At 38.7% G+C, this 20,195-nt stretch overlaps 1 protein-coding gene across 6 annotated transcripts in view; it reads right to left on the bottom strand.

The window, feature by feature from the left end:
• The window catches only part of SWT1 (SWT1 RNA endoribonuclease homolog), a 58,905-nt gene that overhangs the window by 23,165 nt on the left and 15,545 nt on the right, over window positions 1-20,195 (bottom strand). For 5 of the 6 annotated variants that reach the window (XM_042466383.1, XM_042466380.1, XM_042466379.1 and 2 more), the window contains exons 4-12: window positions 17,416-18,148; window positions 16,029-16,097; window positions 14,237-14,366; window positions 14,023-14,121; window positions 10,633-10,821; window positions 8,281-8,374; window positions 7,434-7,582; window positions 4,545-4,687; window positions 2,640-2,778 (exon numbers count right to left, since the gene is read on the bottom strand). In XM_042466383.1, coding sequence (XP_042322317.1) covers window positions 2,640-2,778; window positions 4,545-4,687; window positions 7,434-7,582; window positions 8,281-8,374; window positions 10,633-10,821; window positions 14,023-14,121; window positions 14,237-14,366; window positions 16,029-16,097; window positions 17,416-18,148 — 1,745 coding nt within the window. The remainder of the gene's footprint in view (window positions 1-2,639; window positions 2,779-4,544; window positions 4,688-7,433; window positions 7,583-8,280; window positions 8,375-10,632; window positions 10,822-14,022; window positions 14,122-14,236; window positions 14,367-16,028; window positions 16,098-17,415; window positions 18,149-20,195) is intronic. The other variant, XM_042466385.1, reaches the window with a different exon arrangement.

Here is a 20,195-nt window from a genome sequence, read left to right on the forward strand (position 1 = left end):
ACTTGAAAGAGATGGATGTACAGGTTGTCATCTCATTTCTTCTTCCAGTCGAAGGGCATGGTCCAGGAAGGGACAGAAAAATAGCAGAGGTGAATAACTGGCTCCGTAGATGGTGCCGCCAAGAACATTGTGGATTTTTGGATCATGGTCTGAGGTTCCATGAGGAGGGACTTCTGGCAAGGGATGGGTTGCATCTCACGCCAGTTGGCAAAAACGTTTTTGCCAATAGTCTCAAAAATTTGATCAGGAGGGCTTTAAACTAAGTTATGTGGGGGAGGGAGACAGTATTCTGGAAGGCAATAGGGCTGGAGAAAATAGTCAAACTGTTATAGAGGGAACAAGACAAACAGTGCAAGGACCAACAGTGGGAGGCAAAAATATCGGAGCCATTGGCAATAATCTTTGAAAACTCCTGAAGAATAGGAGAAGTCCCAGCAGACTGGAGAAGAGCAAATATTGTCCCCCATCTTCAAAAAGGGGGAAAAAGAGCATCTCAACAATTATCGTCCAGTTAGTTTGACATGAATACCAGGAAAGAATCTAGAGCAGATCATTAAACAGAGAGTCTGTGAACATCTAGAAGGCAATTCCATAATCACAAAAAGTCAACATGGCTTTCAGAGAAACAAGTCATGCCAGACAAATCTCTTTTTTTGATAAAATTACCAGCTTGGTAGATGAAGGGAATGCTGCAGATATAGTATATCTTGATTTCAGTAAGGCCTTTGATAGGGTTCTCCATGACATTCTTGCAAACAAGCTTGTAAAACGTGGGCTAGACAAGGTAACTGTTACATGGATTTGTAATTGGTTGACTGACTGAACCCAAAGGGTGCTCAACAATGGCTCCTTTTCATCCTGGAGAGAAGTGACCAGTGGGGTCCCACAGGGCTCTGTCCTGGGCCCAGTGCTATTCAATATCTTTATCAATGACTTGGATGACAGAATTGGGGGCATACTCATCAAATTTGCAGATGACACTAAACTAGGAGGAGTAGCTAATACCCCAGAGGACAGGATTAAAATTAAAAATGACCTAATAGATTAGAAAGGTGGGCCAAAGCTAACAAAATGAATTTCAACACAGAGAAATGTAAGGTACTGCACTCAAGGCGGAAAAATGAAATGCACAGATATAGAATGGGGGACACCTGGCTGAATGAAACTACGTGTGAAAGGGATCTGGGAGTCCAAGTAGATCACAAGTTGAACATGAGTCAACAGTGTGATGCGGCAGCTAACATGGCCAATGCGATTTTAGACTGCATCAATAGAAGTATAGTGTCTAGATCAAGGGAAGTAATAGTGCCACTCTATTCTGCTCTGGTCAGGCCCCACCTAGAATATCGTGTCCAGTTCTGGGCTCCACAATTTAAAAAGGATGTGGAGAAACTGGAATGTATCCAAAGGAAGGCAACTAAAATGGTGAAGGGTCTGGAAACCATGCCCCATGAGGAAAGACTTAGGGAGCTGGGGATGTTTAGCCTGGAGAAGAAAAGGTTAAGAGGTGATATGATAGCCCTGTTTAAATACTTGAAGGGATGTCATATTGAGGAAGAAACAAGTTTGCTTTCTGCTGCTCCAGAGACTAGGACCTGGAACAATGGATGCAAGCTATAGGAAAAGAAATACCACCTCAATATTAGGAGGAACTTGTTGTTGAATAGTGGAACACACTTCATCGGAGTGTGGTGGAATCTCCCTCCTTGGAGGTCTTTAAACAGAGGCTGGATGGACATCTGTTGAGGATGCTTTGATTGAGATTCCCTGTATGATAGGGGGTTGGACTGGATGGCCCTTGTGGTCTCTTCCAACTCTATGATTCTAGGACTACGAAAAAGAACAAAGTCTTTTTAAACTGGTGCTACAAGAAGAATGATACAACACCAGATCTAATGCACTTAGTGGTAAGGTTGACTAACTTTGAACATGTAGCTGCATCAATATAACCATGCATTTCAGAATATGCCATCATATATTTAAAAAACTTCAAAACTGTTAAACTGGAGTATAAACAGGCGCCAGAGATTTGGTGCTGTAAAACAAGAAGTATTCAGATGAGAACTCGAGTGTGATGTAGAATAAAAGGACTGAGACCAAGATACAAAACTCTGCTCAGTCATAAAGCAAACTGAATTGCCTTAGCCAAGAGTCATCATCTTTCATGCTAACCCACCCCACAGGACGAAATGGGAGAAGAAACATATATGCTGTTTTCCTAAGAAATGTTGAAGACAGACAGAAAACAAATATGAAAAACATTCACTAAAAATTGGATGTTAACAGTATTTATAAGCCATAGACATACAAGGGGTGTAATATTTTCACCAAAGGAATTTATATGATAGTTATCAGTGGGTTTTCCTCCACACCAGATGTGCAATAATCAAGCTTCCTTCAGGTTTAACTCAGAATGATTACATTACTGGTAAGTTTAATTTCTACAGCTTCTACCAAGGAATCCTGGAACATTTCAGCATTAGTATTTGGATAGTTTTAAATATTGTTAAAAACCCATAGTTACATCACTTCACAGTTCTGGTGGTTCCAACATGAAGCAAGGTAATTAAACACGTTAATTGGTTCAGTTTTTTAGGACTAAAGTGCAGTTATTTTCAGAGTTAACATAACTCTCCTACCTTTACAGAGATGTTCATAGAGATATTCAATGGTTGAGAAAAAGCTCCTTGGTATCACCATTCCAAAAACAGCCATCCAGTGCTTTTTGTAACAGTCCAACACATTGTCTAATGTCCATGGGGGATTATGATACACTACCTAGAAAGTAACAAATGTTTTAATTTTTCTCCTCCCATATAGTTGCCAACATACAGATATACTGGCAGATATCATTGGCCTCCTGACTTGCCAGTATTTCTTCATATGGTTTCTTGGGACTTTTGTCCAAAACTTAATACCACAGTATAGACACCACTTAGAACTAGATCTTCATGAAGACTTTATAGGCATCAGTGGTGTTAGATCTCAGTACTTCAGCAAAGTCAGAAACTACTGGCAAACCAGCTCCCAGGAGATTCAGTTTTCAAAAATGTAACACATGTTTATACTTTTCAGGATTTGATTGTGTGATGTCAGTATGATATTTCATTCCTCTGTCTTGTAATTCTTGAAGTGCCTTTAACATCATGGCAACAAGATACACTGCCACTTAAATACAGTGCGCCCTTGCTTTATGCGGGGGATCCGTTCCGGACTCCCCTGTGTAAAGCAAATTCCGCACATGCTCGAGCCCCATTTAAATGAATGGGGCTCATGCATGCTGCAGCCCATGTGTGCCAAGGGGAAATGCCCCATTACTCCTTATGGGATGCACCGCTTCTTCCTCCCCACATGGCTTTTAGCGAATGACACGGGCGCACTGTATATTGCACATTAAAGCTGCTGTTGTTATGCATTACAACAAATAAATAAATGAAAAATTAGAACTGGAAACCTAATTAATAATTGAGGTTTTTTTCTTGCTTTTCACAGTCAATTTTCAACTTGGATTCAACATTTTGAAACTGTGTGTACATTGCCATGCAGGCCATGTCCACATTTTATATTACTGTGTACACTAGTTGGAAAACATGGTATTTTCTACACAGCATTAAAAACCTTATAAAAAAATCAATGTGTTGGGCAACTCAGAGTTAAGGGGCATCATAAAAGTAGCTGGCAGAATAAAGCAACCATGCATTTATCACACCTATACAAACTCTACACTAAGGGATTCTAAACTATGGGATCAAACTGCATTCTACTGACATTTATTAAAAATAATCTCTGGCAAGTGGAGCAATTGTGACACAGACCCCACTTTTGCCTGTTGCAATGTGGCTCACCCATGGGTGGGGTTGGAAACACCAGTCTGCTGCTTCATGAGAGACAGAGTTAAGAGCCCTATCAATCGCAGTAGCTGCTTTCTGGTAAGCATGGATTTGGTGAACTGGGTTACAATTCACTGTGTAGCTTCATAAATACCCGAGTTACACATCCTTAACTGTCCAATAAGATTCTACATTTACAAGCAGGACCTTTGACAAAATATTGTAGCATTCGTGTTCAGGCTTCCAGCTAACCATGTCATTTTTCAGGAACATTCCTTTCTATCCAGTCATTTACGAATGTCACAGAGCTGCTCAGTTCTTACCAGATTATTCGGAACCCCCACCACCCCCACCACACACATATGTGTTTTTTTTCCAAACCCCCCCCCCCCCCCCCCCCCCCCCTTTTTACTTCTTCAAAGCAGGAGGTTCTCTCAGCTTCTGGATAACTCTTTCCTGCCCAAAATGATGTTCTTTATGCTGTACATGGACTGGCACTCAGACAAAGTGTCGGCTTTTTCTACAGAATACTTGACTATAAGTAACATTAAAGTAAGAGTCATTTTGTTATACATATAAATTAAGTGTAATATTTATATATTATATTAATGTATACTGTACAAGCATGTGTGATGAAGGCAAATACTGCAACTTTTTAGTTCTCTTTTTAAAGGTTAAATTAAGTATTTACTTTCTAGCATACAGAATAATCACCTCTGTCCACAGCTCTCCATAAGCAATCTTCAGTTCTGTTTCCAATATAGAAGATAAAACTTTCCCCAAGCACTTCTTTGTGTCAAGAATAATTACTGAAAGATCATCTGTAGAACTGGCCTCCACTTTATGACAACTAGTATCTGTTAAGCAAGCACAACAGATATTAACTCTTCGTTTAGTTGATACTATGGAGATTTAGTGGAAAGAAATAAACAACTAGGTCTCATTAACAGTTGCTTTCACAATCTCAAACATGTTGCTGGGCAAAAAAAAGATGTGAATTGCCTGTGATCTTCTCGGACATCAGCACAACAACTTATACAATGTGACATGGCACTCTCTGTAAAACAAGAAGTAACTAATCTCAGGGTATTCCATTTAAAAATATGTACCTATTCCAATGCCCAAGAAATAAGGACAATATATTCATTGCTTAAGTGTGGTTAAAATTACTTCTAGTGTTAATGTAGGTGAAGTTGACCTACAGATTGAAGAGCAGACTATGGCCACATGATCTGCACTCTTCAGTGTCAGAATTCACATTTAAACTACTACATTTTGAAACTCTTCAGGAGACTTACCAAATATCTGAAGATTTAACTGATATCTAAACCTAAACAAAACCGCACTTGCTACACACTTTCCTTTTAAACAGCCTGATAAATAATGTTTTCCCCTGTTAAGTTATATCAAATGTGATATAACATTACATAGTCTTATATCATTGTACAGCATATTTGTATATGGATAGAGACTTACTGAGAAGAAGAGGTATGGTTTAGAATGGTATGGTCTAAGCGGGGGTGACAGATAGGGTCTGGGAACTGGAAAAAACAGTTACAAAAATATGTAATTGAAAGAGACTGTGTTATAGGTTGCAGGAGAAATACCTAAGAATGGTAGACTTATGAGTGAATGTGAAGGAAAGTGCAAGATAAAACTATACTGTATTTTTTTAAGATCTCTGTCAGTACCAAAATATTGTTGCTCTATTACAATCTGTACTCATGTATTTATGTGCTGGAGAGTGATGAGGAGTTAAATATAACCATATCACATCTTTAGATTGTAAACAATGAAATATCCTGTGTTTCCTTTAATATTCCACACTGACTGCTTAATCATTACTGTATGAAAATGTGAATACAACTTCACAGTCAAAGTTACCACAACATATCTTAGATACCTTAGATATGAGAGAAGCAGATGGGTAGAAATCAACAAGTATGTTCAGTGAGAGAATGTGAAGGCCAAAAATGCTGAAATAAAATTCAGTAGCTAGTCCTAAAGGAGATTAGATGACAAAGAGTAGCCACTGGAGAAGAACACAGGAACACTGTACTAGTAACTGGTCTGGTAAACATTTTGCCCCTCTACTAGTATCAGTGTTATTTTCTATGATTCAAAAATATCATCGTTGCTTCCTTTAGGCTTATTTTAAAAAAAAAAACCTGTTAGGAATCACAGTGGACAACATGCCTAGGACTGCAAGTCTTCAGAGAGAGAGAGACAGGCCAGCTCCATCAGGTCTAGCCCAGAGTAAGGAGGAGAGCCCTCCTTCCAGTCCATCTGCCATGGTCCAGGTGTCAGAGGGAGAGATTTCTAGACTTGATCCCCTTCCCCACTTCCATTTCCTTTTTTTTTTTGTGTCATGTCTTTTTAGACTGTAAGCCTGAGGGCAGGGAAATGTCTAATTAACCATTTGTAAGCCACTCTGAGAGCCTTTGAGGATAAAAAGCAAAGTATAAATATTCCAAATAAATATAAATAAAGAACTTCATATAGACTTGCCTTAGTATAGTTCAGTGGTCTCCAAACTTTTTCCGGCTAACGCCCCCTTTCTTTCTAGTTGACAATTTTAGCATCCCCAATGGCTGCTTCTTGATATCAGGTCTACTGTTTGTGCAGCAGCCAGCTGGCCACCAGCATGCAGCATAGCCGCACCCAGCTTGCCACTGCCTCTTCATCTTCCACCTCTCATGTGTGAATACAGCAGTGGCAGCAGCAAGCCAGGCTTTCTCCGCCCTCTCACCCATGCTGGCCTTACAGCAAAAGGAAAACCAACTGGCCAACTGCTAGGTTGCTGCTCACAGGGTAATCAGGTGTAAAGGGAGCACCAACTGAGTAGTTGCTTGAGCAACAACTCCCAGTCTTTCTTCACCTTGGCAAAGAAAGGTGCAGCCAGCTTCCCACTTTCCTCCCAGGCAAAGAAGGACTCTCAGTCTGAGAGAGGTGGAAGTCTCTTTCGAATAATCGACTCTAGATACTCTTTCCCCTTATTTGTTTCTTCTGCTACCTCTTCTCTCTGCCTGTCTGATGAAAGAAAGCAAGAGCAGCAGTACAGCTTCAACCTGTCAGCCAAGTCCTGGCAAAGCTCACAAAACTTAAGCAGGATCCCAAATTTGAAAGCTCCTTTTTGCTGCTGCCTCTCCCCCAGTGCCAAGTGTTCCAACTTATTCTCACCATAGTCCTAAAGGCTAGTGGTTTCCCTTGACTTTCTTGTGCGCCAAGACTGTGACTGAAGTTCCCCCCGCTGTACCCTTTTTTCTCATTGCCCCCCTGGATCTTTCCACTGCCCACTCTGGGCATCACTGGTATAGCTGTTTGAGGAATATTAGCATCATATGAAGCAGTGATGCCTATCTGAAGTTGTAAAGCTACAAACAGTATTCTCAGAGAAAAATCAATTTAAATGTTAGTTTATTATTATTCTATTTATATGCCACCTTTCTTCCAGAAGGGGACCTAAGGTGGCTAAGTAACGACCATTTCCCAGATTTAGACTGCAGATCTATGCTTACCTACTTGGGAATAAGCCCCACTGAATTCAAACAGGATGACTTGAGAAGAAATATATAGGGCTGCAAATACACTAAACAAACTAACCTTTTCCCAATAGTGATTGGCAAATGGAAGCATCTTGAGTTATGACAACATTCTTTGGAACCAATTTCTGGAGTGCAGTAACCAAGTCTATTTTACTACATGCCTTTATTTCACTCACCAAGGCCTTGTTGCACAAGTTTTTATCATCCCTGTAAAAAGAAAGCTGGATTTGATTTTGCATTCCTGAGTAGTAACAAAGAAAGCACTGTGGATGTGTGGTACAAAGGAAACAGTAAATGATCAAACTAATCTAACTATGCCTTTTTGAAGCTACTTGAAATTTCCACAAATTTTGCATGATAATTAGTAAAAACTTGTTTTTCAAAGATATATATTTCTCTGTGTTCTACTGGAAAGCAATGGCTTTCCAGAACAAGATTAACTACTTAGTTCAAGATCCCTCAGAATTCCTACATGAGCACCAGTAACATTTAGTTAATCTCTGTTCACAATACCTTGAATTTGCACATTTGATCACTTGCTTTTCTCTTTGGAATGGTTACACATGGATTGTTCTTTGATATTACAAAAGATTACCTCAGCCCATCTAAAGACAGATAGCTAACTACCAGGATGGTTGTCATCTGAAGGAGGTTCATCCTCAACTAAGGTTGATAGGAACGCAGAACTCAATGGTACAGTGTATCAAGCCTCTGTGAAGTTCTCTCACGGCTAACGACTAGAAGACTACAGTCACAAACACCTCTTTGCAATTCCAAGGCATGTACCTGTGAAGATTTCTCCTGCATTCATTGTTTTACAAGAACTACAAGAGATGGCTGTGGGCTTATTATTTTCAATTTTGATATCCAATTGGAAAGATATGGTTTAAACACACAGAACTTACGTCAACAGTACAATTTCAACTTGAGGAAAGAGGTTCTTGTACTGCAAGCAGCACTGCAATACACGATCATCATTGTTCTCAACAATGAAATCATCTGTAAATTAGGCAAAAGTAGACAAGCACATATTTTTGAAATAACTGAACGACTTTGTTCAAACAGGAAAAACATGTCATTTGCTTTCTAAATATATATAAAAAAATCTATTTAAAGAGTCTTGAAATGCCGGCATGTACAAATGGTATTTTATTCCTGGATTCTCTCTCATAGGACTAGGCAGATGATATTCCCAAAACCAAACAAATCTCCTTGGTTCAATCAGTGTTCTCCTCAAAGTAAGGAGAAGGGGGACGGGAGCATGCCAATCTGAGTTTTACATCCTATCTCCTCCAAGTAAATGTTCAAAGGCAAATTATTGTTTGAAACTGAATGGAAACGTTTTTGTCACAAACTTATCTCCATGTGGTTGTTCATTATATGTGTATTTATGATCCTATATTACATGTACAGCATGAACCAGAAGTCACTAGTTATAAATATGATGATTCTCAGAACATTTAAACCTGTTTTTTTCTTTTCTGATTTATGGTCCCATACAGACAGGCCAAAATAAAGCTGCTTCAGGCCACTTTGGAGGTATGCTGTTTAAATGATGCATGAGTCCTACGAGTCCGGAAACTGCACCAAAGCTGCACTCCAGTCCTTAGGACTGGATTGTGGCTTTGGCATGGCTTCCGAGCTCTTAGACGCATGCATCATTTAAACAGCATACTTCCAAAGTGGCCTGAAGCAGCTTTATTTTGGCCTGTCTGTATGGGGCCTATATCTCCTTTGTTTAAATCAGAGATTAACAAAGTGTGACCCACAGGCCACATGTAATATCTAAGGCTTTTTTTATGAGCCTGAAGGCTCCTCCAGGAGTCAAAATAATTTTGTTCAATATTATAATTTAATTAGTTCTAATCACTCCTTTTAATTTTAGCCTGGAATTAAATATCTGGGAATTACAACAAAGATCAATGGTCTATTGTTTCAAAATAATGACAAAAACTGGAAAGAAAAGAAAAGAGATTTGGAAAGTGGAGAAAGTTCAACCTATCCTTTATGAAGAGAACTGCACTATTAAAGACAAATGATTTGACAAGGTTTCATTTCTATTTTCAAATAATCCCCATAATAAGAAATTGAATACTATTTGTGAAATGGTAGAAAGATATTTCCAGCAGCTGATAACCCCAGAATTAAATATTGTGTGATGCCAAAGAAAGGGGGCATTCCAGAAAATCCCAATATTAAACTGTATTATGAGTCCTGTTGTTTTGTGCAGCTGAAAGAATGGATTCCATTCATAGATGAGAGACTTTTGGATTTGGAAGGTCATGATTTAAGGTTTGGTTGGCATGATTATTTTTCATGTAATAATACCAAGGTATTATTTAAAAAACACACTTTTAGAAATACCTCTGCAGGTTTGGTATAAATAGCAGCAAAGGTCCCCCCCACAATATACTATTAGTTATCTCATTGCAGGAAGCCTTTGTAGAGAGAATGGCTTAAAAGCTAGATAAGGTTGTATTACAAAGATCTTTTGCACATGAACAAGGAAATTGGGAGCTTAAGTCAAGAGAGAAGCTTTTTAGAGAGGGTATTAATCTCAATTGATTTGCTTATTTACAAGTTAAAGAGAGATTAAACAAGATAAAGATCTTGACAAAACAGATGAAGAAAATGATTTTTACTTAGAATTTGTAAAGGTAATGATCATGTAATTTGGGAACTTATATATTTTTAAAAACATTTTCAAACTGTGGATGCTTGAATCTGTGGATAAAAAGATTCATGGATACAAAGAGCTGACTGTATTTTTTAAAGGGCCTCTCTAGGCTTAAAATGGCCCCAAGGGCCTAAAACACGATGAAAGTGGTCACCACAACGCTGGGTGGGTGAGTGAGGTAGTGGGAGGGTAGGGCAGGATAGAATAGGGTAGGCTGCAACTGCTGCCATTCAGCAACCCTTTCCGAGTCTGACTAGGAGGCAGGGGGATGGCAGGGGAAGGCAGGTGAGTGAGGAAGAGAAAGGGAGGGAAGGCAGATGGGCAAGCCGCTGCCACCCTCCCAGCAGCACTTTCTGGGCACCCACACCAGCTAACACCAACCATAGTGATGCCACTGCACACAGTAAACTTGAAAGCACACAACGATTTCTACTACTCAGCCTGCAGCCAAAAGGTTTTCACACTGTAAAACAGATATAGGAAAAGTGTATAAATATTTCCAGCTATCTTTAAAAAAAGTAGTCTTGTACCCACAAAAGGAGATGTCATCTTTCATATGAATCAGACTGCCATAGCTTACGTGTTTTCTGGGAAGCAAGTTGCATAGACTGTCCCCATAATTTTGGATCTTGTTTTTTTAGGCACATATAGATGAAGTTAACTGCAGGAATTGCTTTTTGTCCAACATTTGCCAACATCTTCCCTCTCTTCAAGTTGTCCAGTTCTTGCAAAACCACCCAGGGAATTACAAGCACAAAGTTGCCTATACCTGTATGAGAGAAAGGCAGCATTACAATGATCATCCTGTAGTTCTTCAAATAATTACTGTTTTAACTGTGTTAAAAACTCATTCCTTTTTACAAGTACTTTCTTTTTACTGGGTATCCTGCCAGAGGATCATGAGTACACACTACACTGATAGTTTTGTTGTGACTAGAGCAGTGATGGTGAACTTTTTCGAGGCCACGTGCCCAAACTGCAACCCAAAAACCACTTATTTATTGCAAAGTGCCATGTCCCTCTGGCTTTCTAGTAAAAACTCTGGCAAACTCTGTGCTGGGACGATGGCACATGTGCCCACAGAGAGGGCTTTGAGTGCCACCTCTGGCACGTGTGCCAGAGGTTCGCCATCACTGGACTAGAGGATGAGTATTTGTAATTTGCCACTCAAAGTCTGTAGGTCTGCCAACAAAGTCATCCTGGTTCAAGAATCTAACACCATGTCATTAGAAATTCTTCTAACAATAATTTCATCAAGACAAAGAATAGACATACTATAACTGGACCATTTTTACACTGTACTTACATCAAAAGTAATAACAAATCACACCCCTGAGATTATATTACAGATACATATTCAGCCTTTGATGCTTTGTGGAGACTAATGCACATCTCAGACTGTCTGTTCAATTACACTTACCCCTACTTTTTCCCATCTTCACACTTTCAACTGCTATTATTTGGCTGAACTCTTAATTTCAGTAAAATTCATTGAATTCAAAATCATAGCCTCATTTGACTGTTTATTTTCTAATACATGACATGATGTTTATGTTCATTCAAATACAGGTATCAGCTTAATATCATCCAGAGAAGCATTTTTGGTCCCCCAAATATTTGGAAATTCAAATTCCAGAAGCCCCAGCAGCCATGCCAGTACTTAGGCATGTGCAAAGCTGAAGTCAAGAACATCTTGGAGAGAGGCAAAGGCTGAAAAATACGATTCCAGAAAAAAGCACAGTGAGGAGGGGAAAGGCTAGGAAGAGACATTAGTATACATTAAAAGCCTGTCTTCTTTACTACTGTTTTTCCTCCACTCAGGACGTCCTTGGATAACCCACAAGAGACAGTCACAGCTCAGGCACTTTGTCACACAAAACAAAAAATATATCATCAACAATATATATTGGCATTCCCTAATCCAATTATTAGAAACTAAATTAAAATGAAATGTTGCTAAATGTGTACTGAGCAGAAGCATGATCAGCAACAAATTAAGCAATTATCAGAATATATCAACAAATCCTCATGTTTCAAGAGTAATTATGTTTCTCATAATTAAAAGGACAGAAAGAGAACATTATCAGTTGCCAAATTTAGCGGGCAGAGCTTTCAGCCTTCTCTCAATACTCTCAACTTGAATTCACATGTGTTGATCCAATGCCAATATTGACTGTTATCAGCTAATTCTAGTTATAGATTGCTGCTGTATAATCAGCTTGAGCTGATTGTTTGTATAAGTAAAACACTTTCAGTTGGACCTTCGTATCTATGGATTCCTTATCCATGAATTTAAGCATCCACGGCTGATATATATATATATATATATATATATATATATATATATATATATCCATATTAATATGAAAGACTCTCTAAAATTCAATTGCAAATAAAGCAGAGCAGTGGACCCCAAACTGTGCGCTTTAAGAGATTTTGGACTTCGACTCCCAGAAGCCTTAACCATGTTGGCCAATAGTCTGGGATTCTGGGAGCTGAAGCCCAAAATCCCTTAAAGAGAACAGTTTGGGGACCACTGGAGTAGACTAACTGAAGCCATAAGATTCGTCAATTATGTTTATTTACTTCTAGCAATTGATTACATGATCCTTTCCTATTTGGGACTAACCATTGAATTTAGGCCTCTAAATCTGACCAGTCATGGAACTGCAACCTGAAAAATGGAAGGAAACCTATCTGGTCTATGCTATATACACAGTTTCTGAGCACTCAAGACAGAACTGCTCAAAGTTTCAACACCTAAGTCATGGTTACTGATTTTAGATTTTAGCAAAGAGGAAGCCACATTACATTGCTGCATCAAGAACAGAAGCTTAAAGACTGTCACAATATTATAACATAGAGCTTCCCGAATCTCTACTTTTCTGTTGAAGGTCACCTCAACAGCTATAAGAAGTGCTGGGAATGGATACAATGTGAATAGTTGGAGTGGGATTGTAGATAGTGAGCTGAGAAATTCAGAAAGGGAAAGTACAGGAAGTTCAGAAAGTGACGACTGCATTATTAACATTGGCAATTTACAAAACAGTTGCTGGTAATACAAACATAACACTAGGGCAAGCCACTCAACCCAAGGACCCACTATCCAATGCCAATCTCTGGTGTTCTAGAACTTCCAAATGAATTTTAAATCAGCAGTCTCTCTTTCTGTAATCTGCCTCTGATGTTTCTTTACTTCACAATGAAGTCTCCCCTCATCCAGCACTGGTTTTTGAGTACTGTACTGGTATTTCTCATGTCAAATTTGTATCCATTTATTCTTACATGTACAGAATGTCCAAACTGCCCTCCACAGAATGAAGAACAACATTGCTGGAAGAACATACACCAAACTGGAATATAAGTTATACTGACATTCTAGATAACATTTCATGCATCACTGAAAGCTCATGGTGTGATTTTTTTATTTTATTTCAAGGTGCCACGGGACACTGCTGTTCCTCCTGATTTGGAGAACTATGTGGCCATATCGTTTGCATACTATCAGGACAGAGGATTCTCTAATAATACTCCCAGCTCCTCTGATGTCAGATTAGTGCAATGTCTCTCTCGTTCTGTCACTTGTGTGTCTCAAGATACTAAAACCCCACACAGCTGGGTGGGGTACTGAAAGACATAGAAGGGAGGAACTGTGTCAGGTTGATCCTTTATGAGCCATCCTTTTTATCTGCCATGTGCCTGTTTAGATAAAGCTGACCAAAAAAACCCCCAAAAGATTGCCTTGGGATACATCCCAATACAAGCAGAACTATGAAGTACAAAGGCAATCAGCTGTAAAAGGTGAATCAGGAGGTTCTGTCTTCAAGTAGAATAAACAGCTGGTAGGAAGCAGCTGCAGTTGGACAAGATTACTTTAATTCTACTTTTCAAAGATTATACCTCTAAATTTACTTTTCTAAATTTACATTCATTATTTAAAGACGTGTTATACATATAAATCCACACAAACCTGGAATAACACTATTCTTCAAAGACTTGATGAACTCCAGATGGCGGATCATTATATTAGTATCAACCACAATCAGAGTATTCAAGCCAGCAACACTTTCTATTGGAAAAGTAGAAACAGAACAGTTCAATAATCTGAAGTCTTCATTGGCTTTTCCCATCTCCCTGTTGTCCTGCTAAGAAGGAAAAAAAACACATAACACATATAAGCTTACTAGCAAACTTATTTGATTCATCATCTGGGAGATCAATGTCCATGCTGGTCAGCTCTCCACATGTCTGCACCACAGGCAAAGCCATTTTTTGGCCAATGCGAGCTGCATGCAGGACTTCTACAATTCGCATCTGTGAAAAGAGTAATATAAACTTGTAATAATATCAGGGCTATCCTAGGATCTGTTATCAGCAGCTAAGGCCCACATCTCAGCAGTACTCCCAGCATCAACCACCAAAGCTCTCCTTCTCTTTACAGCTCCTTACCATCCTCCTCCTCACTGCTAGTGCTTATTTTCCTGCCCTGAGGAAGCAGTCACAAGAACCATGGAAAAAAGCAGCAGATTCCACTTTCCTTGCCCTTGCCCTTTGTGTGGTGGTTTGGATGGGACTCAGAAGAAAAAGTAAATGAGCGGTAGTAATAGTATAGAGTGAAAAACCTCTCAGTAAAGACATCTTGCCCAAGCACCCATCAAAATCCAGAGCCATCACTATTCATGAAATGAATAAGGTTATCTGTATGCTCTAAGGCAGAAAGTTTCATTTAAAAAAATTAAGATGGAACAGGGCTCACTCTGAGCCTCACTGCTACAAGGGAGGCAGGAATGGAATTAGAAACCTATTACTTTTCCAGTCAACATAGGGAAAGATAATTTCCATATGCCTTGCCAACTGGTATAAATGGGAGGAGTAAACCAAACTAGGAGAGTAAGGCAAACAGGGAGATAGGACTGTTTGTTGTTTTCTCGTTACCAATAATCCCCACCTTCCTGAATGTCAATTAACTACTGTATTACTTTAGTAGCAACATTAATCACAGATAAGGCAACTCAAGTGTTATCCCAGTCTATTATGACTACAATAAAGGACCAGACCAAACAATCACCATTATAGCAGCAAGTATGTTGTTTGGAACCAGAATGTTATTTATGCTTGACACAGAATTAAGGAAAGGGTAGCAAATGCTATCACACCTGAAATACTGCAAGAGTATGGTAAAATTATATTTGGATTAAAGCTCTTATTAGAGGACTGAACAACTCTAAGGACTGTGTTTAGTGCATAATTTTATTTATCCAACAGCTGTGAGTACTGAAAGTATTGTGCTTTCACATTACAAGCTTCAAGGGTCAAAGTAAGTCATCAGAAAGAACCATCATTCCCATCATGGAAGACACTGCTACAAATGTCATGTGGTTAAAGCAGGCAGAATATGCATCTGTGGGGAAGAAGAGGAAAGGGGGGGGAGTCATGTAGCCTCTTATCATAGTTAACCCTGTGCTGGTCTATGCTTGTAATAAAGATTCTATTCTATGGCTAACCAATCACCTTCATAATGTCTGCACTGGTTCTCTGTGTATATGCACAGATATGTAGCACTGGTCATGTTTAGAACTACACATTCCCTTAACTAGGGGCTACAGCAAACCCAGAGATTTCTCCGACCAAGCAATATTTGAAGCTAAGCTTCAGTGTTTGAAGCTATGCTCTGCCTCTAGCCAGAGGAGAGAAAATTTTGTAACATCAAGGCACATATTACCTCAGTTGGAATTGTGCAGGTTTCCCCTCCACCAATAAGCAGAGTCAAAATTTAAAGTGGATGGGTCATACACACCATACACACACATTCTGGCAGAAGGTGGGATATAAATCCAATAATTAATACATATGGAAATACATACATATATACACACAGACACATCTATCCATATACAACTACACACAAGCACGAATTCAGTATTACAGTTAATAAGTGGATATATGTGTTACTATTAAAGTTAAATAACAACTAACTTCTTGGTCTGGATCAGTATTTTCAGTGGCTTCAAATGCAGAAAAGGGGTGACATGATGTCTCAGAGCTCTGTAAAAAAATGAACAAAAATTTGTATAAGTATCCATGTCAAACATCTTCTGGTGAAAACAAACAATTTAAGCAATTATTAGGTAGGGCTGGAATGTGACTGCAAGCTTGAAGCGTTTTAGAGAGGAGAAGGAAGAAAAGTACAAGATAACGCTGGGAGTTCTTCTAAGGAACATAGAACAGAATTTTACAAGGACTCTACTGTATATACTCATGTATAGGTCTAGACATTTTAGCCAAAAAATTGACCTCAAAAACGTATCTCGACTTATCCATGGGCCAATGTAAATAGTATACTTTAACTCTTATTAAAAAGCGAACCATTCCCTTGTGAAAGGCAAGGGTGCAATCTGTCCTGAAAGTACTGACCTCGCTCTTCTCTCTCTTCCATCCAGCCTTTAGTGTGACCCAAAACAGTAATGCCTCCCATAGTGTTTTAGGTTCTTTGGCATTCTATTCCTTTGCGTCATTATTTAGATCCTTTGTGGTATGCCACTAAGTATTATTATTATTATTATTATTATTATTATTAACCTTTATTTATAAAGTGCTGTAAATTTACACAGCACTGTACATACAAACTTTTAGTTAGATGGTTCCCTGCCCTCAGGTTTACAATCTAAAAAGACATAACACAAAAGGAGAAGGAATGGTTGTGGGGAAGGGGATCAGGTCTAGCAGTTTTTCTCCACCTCAGAGGCCTGGACCAAGGCAGATGGACTGGAGGAAGGGCTTGGCTTCTTAATGGATGGTTTACCCTTGACTTATCCAAGGGTCATATCAAAATCCATCATTTTGCCTCCAAAACTTGCCCTCGGCTTATACATGAGGTCGACTTATAGTCAAGTATATAAGGTAACTAATTGTAACTATGGTTTCACTTCACACTTTCAACTGAAATACAATGTACATTGTTTCTTGCTGCCTTTATGCCTAAAACTCTTTCCCCATCATGCATGTGCCACCTTTCTGCCTCCTTTAAAACTCCTACCCATAACCCACCTTTTGAGAAACTTGTCCTTGAAGACAAGGATTAAGCATAAAAAAGGGCTATAGTGTTAAAACACAAGTCACTGTATTTACTCAACTATCCCGTTTTTTCATTAGGTCAAATTTGGAGTATAAGCTCCCCGTGGATAGTTCTTTGTCTTGTTTATGAAGGGATGTAACTCACCATATTCATCTACAGTACTGCAAAAAAAAACCCTCCTCAACTCCTTAATCAGGCCATTTGCCACGGTCCTTGCACAACAAGCAAGAGGAAGCTATCTGACCAAATCTTCGCAAAGCAAGTTCTTATTCTATTTTATTTTGTTACCTGATTTGCCTGAAATGCTACAGGCTCATATTTACTCCTTTGGGTCCTCAAATGACAAACATTATTGGTGGAGTCGTTGCACAATTGTTTTTTCTCTTTATATTTCAAAAAATTGGATTGATCCATCACAGGACGTAAAGGTTTGTATCTCATCTCATCCTTATTGCTAGGATGTTGTAATGATGTACGCTTGGACTTTTCAAGAGTCTCTTCTCTGCAAGCCTGCATGTGCAATTTAGGACCTGATAAATTTACAGCTGAGGTGGGGAGATATGGCTCTTTTGAACTGTTCTGCTTTATGCTGAATTCATCCAGTTTCAAAGATTTCTTCTTAGGAAGGAAAGAACACTCTTTAGGTAGCATACTTCTCACAATTATATTTTTTACACTGGAGTGCTCTGCTTTGTCCTTTATCTTTTTCTTTCTGGTGTTCAGGATCCTTAAATCATGTGATTCCTGTCTCTTTCTTTTTACATCAGGTTCACTGTATACATCTCTGTCAGAATCTTCCTTGCTAAAGGAAGCTGCCACCAAATCTGTATTACTTCTTTTCCCACCATGGTCTGCTTTCTTTTTAAAACGTATAGTGATCTTTTCACGCTGCTCAGGAGACATTAAAGTACCACCAATGTGTTGTGTTTCTTTTGAAATATTTTTCTGAAGATCTTTAGTAGTAGCTTCTATAAAACTGAGACTGTTTTTAGCTTTTGTGCATCTTGTAGCATTATCCAACCTGCAAAAGCATCGTAAACAGAAAGTATTACTAAGAATTTTGTGACAGTGGAGATTATACTTTGTTGGAGCTAAGAAATGAGTAATATTTAAGGAAAAAATTATGGAGAACACAAAAGTAACAGAATTACCAGTATAATGAATGGACAACACACCGCAAAAAAGGTAAAGACTTGCTTTAAGGTCATCATAAGTTGGAAATGACACACAACAACAGCAGCACCAACAAGAACAAGAGAAACAGGTAGCTAGTATTATTCTAAGGAAATATCTGGTAGTTTTGTAAATTTGACAATTGCTCAACATACATTATGCTTTTATTTATATTGGCCTGGAATAATATAGACCAGTGACAGAACGCACTCAACAACAAGGGGACAGTAGTCAAATTATTACTTAGTTGGGGATGCAATTGCTTAAATCAGTGCCTCAAGTGATAGAAATAAACAGAAGTATTTATAACCTGGGATTTTTGTTACCAGTATAAAATGTTGGCAAGAGTGAGTGACCACCAATTACTTACATTTTATAGGAAGACACAAATATGTTTCATCCTGTTTTACAGAGGATTCCCATATTGCTTCTGACACAAATATCAAACTCTGAAGACCAAGAAACCAAGTAGGTTTCAACATACTATACATGTCTGTGATGATGTCACAGTAGTGCAAGATAATATTGGCTATTTGTGCCAGTATATTTCCCTATAAAATAAATATAAACTATGTATGACATGCCATTTCAGTCTATCAGCAGCACACAGCCTCTGTAATTATCCAAGTTTTCAGTTTGTTGATTTGGCACTTTAAACCAAAACTAGAGAAATCACATGGAAACATATGAAAAGATCTGAACATACCAGGGCAATCTAATTAAATTATTGATGGAATGAATTTGATGAAGACGATAAAGGGCAATGACAGGATATTTGAAGTGTAAATACAATCTATAATCTGTACCATCTAGGCTTGCCCCTCCAGGAAAGAAAGAAGCCACTGCAAAACAGTGACTCTAAGGCTGCATCTGCACTACAGAAATAATCCAGTTTGACCCCACTTTAATTGCCATGGCTTATTGCTATGGAATTCTGGGAATTGTAGTTTGTTGTGGAACCAGAACTCTGCAGCCTGGATGCAGCCTAAATTCCATCTCAGCAAGGATGCTATGGCCACTGGTAGTGCAAGCCACTGAAAACTCCAACAGAACCAACAGGGACACATTCCTCCTAACAGCTTCCAAGAAAAGGTACTTCTGCAAAGTGACCAAATAAGTCTCTAGCCTACAACCAGACCTGGAAACAGATCTAGATAATGTTTCTCTTCCAGGAGTCTCTGGAGCTGGTATCAATCACACACTCCAGTACATGGTGCAGAAACAGAATATTGAAAACTGGCTGGTAGTTGCCCAGTACCATGAAATCCAGGGGAACTCTTTCCACAATGGTCTTATAATTGTCTTTATGCATCATCACATTCAACTCCGTCTTGTTTTAGAAAGGCATTTATCGCTTTTTCTAACCAGTCTGCTAGTCATCTTGTGGTTTTCTTAATAAGACAAGAAAGACAAGGGTCTAATACACACACGGTGTCTTTCAGCTCTTGCAAGATCCTATGCACATCTTTGGGCTGTACAAATTGGAAAGTATTCATTATCACTGGACAAGTAGGACCTAAAGTTACATCCAACAGATTTGTCTTAATTTTAATATTCAGGTTAGTTAAATTAGAAAAAAATGGCTTTAGCTATCATGGCATCACAAAAAGTGTAAACAAATCAGAACAAGTTATGACATGAAAGCATAGGCCACAAACATTCAGTAATAAAAATATTGCCATGATAGACGTTATTGATTGCTGTTCTAGCTCACAAAATACATGCAATGGGTTAGCTACCTCCTCAGGAAAGGAAAAATTGTGTAGGAATTCTGTAATTTCTGGGACTGTGAGATAGTTATACTTTAGTCTCCTCCTCCTCCCTGCATATCCCCATTTTCTCTCCACTTTAGCCTGATGTTCGCAGCCTCCTCCTATTTGTATTTCCTCTCATGA

The sequence above is a fragment of the Sceloporus undulatus genome, chromosome 4 (genome assembly GCF_019175285.1).
Source record: "Sceloporus undulatus isolate JIND9_A2432 ecotype Alabama chromosome 4, SceUnd_v1.1, whole genome shotgun sequence".
Taxonomy (NCBI): Eukaryota; Metazoa; Chordata; class Lepidosauria; order Squamata; family Phrynosomatidae; genus Sceloporus; species Sceloporus undulatus.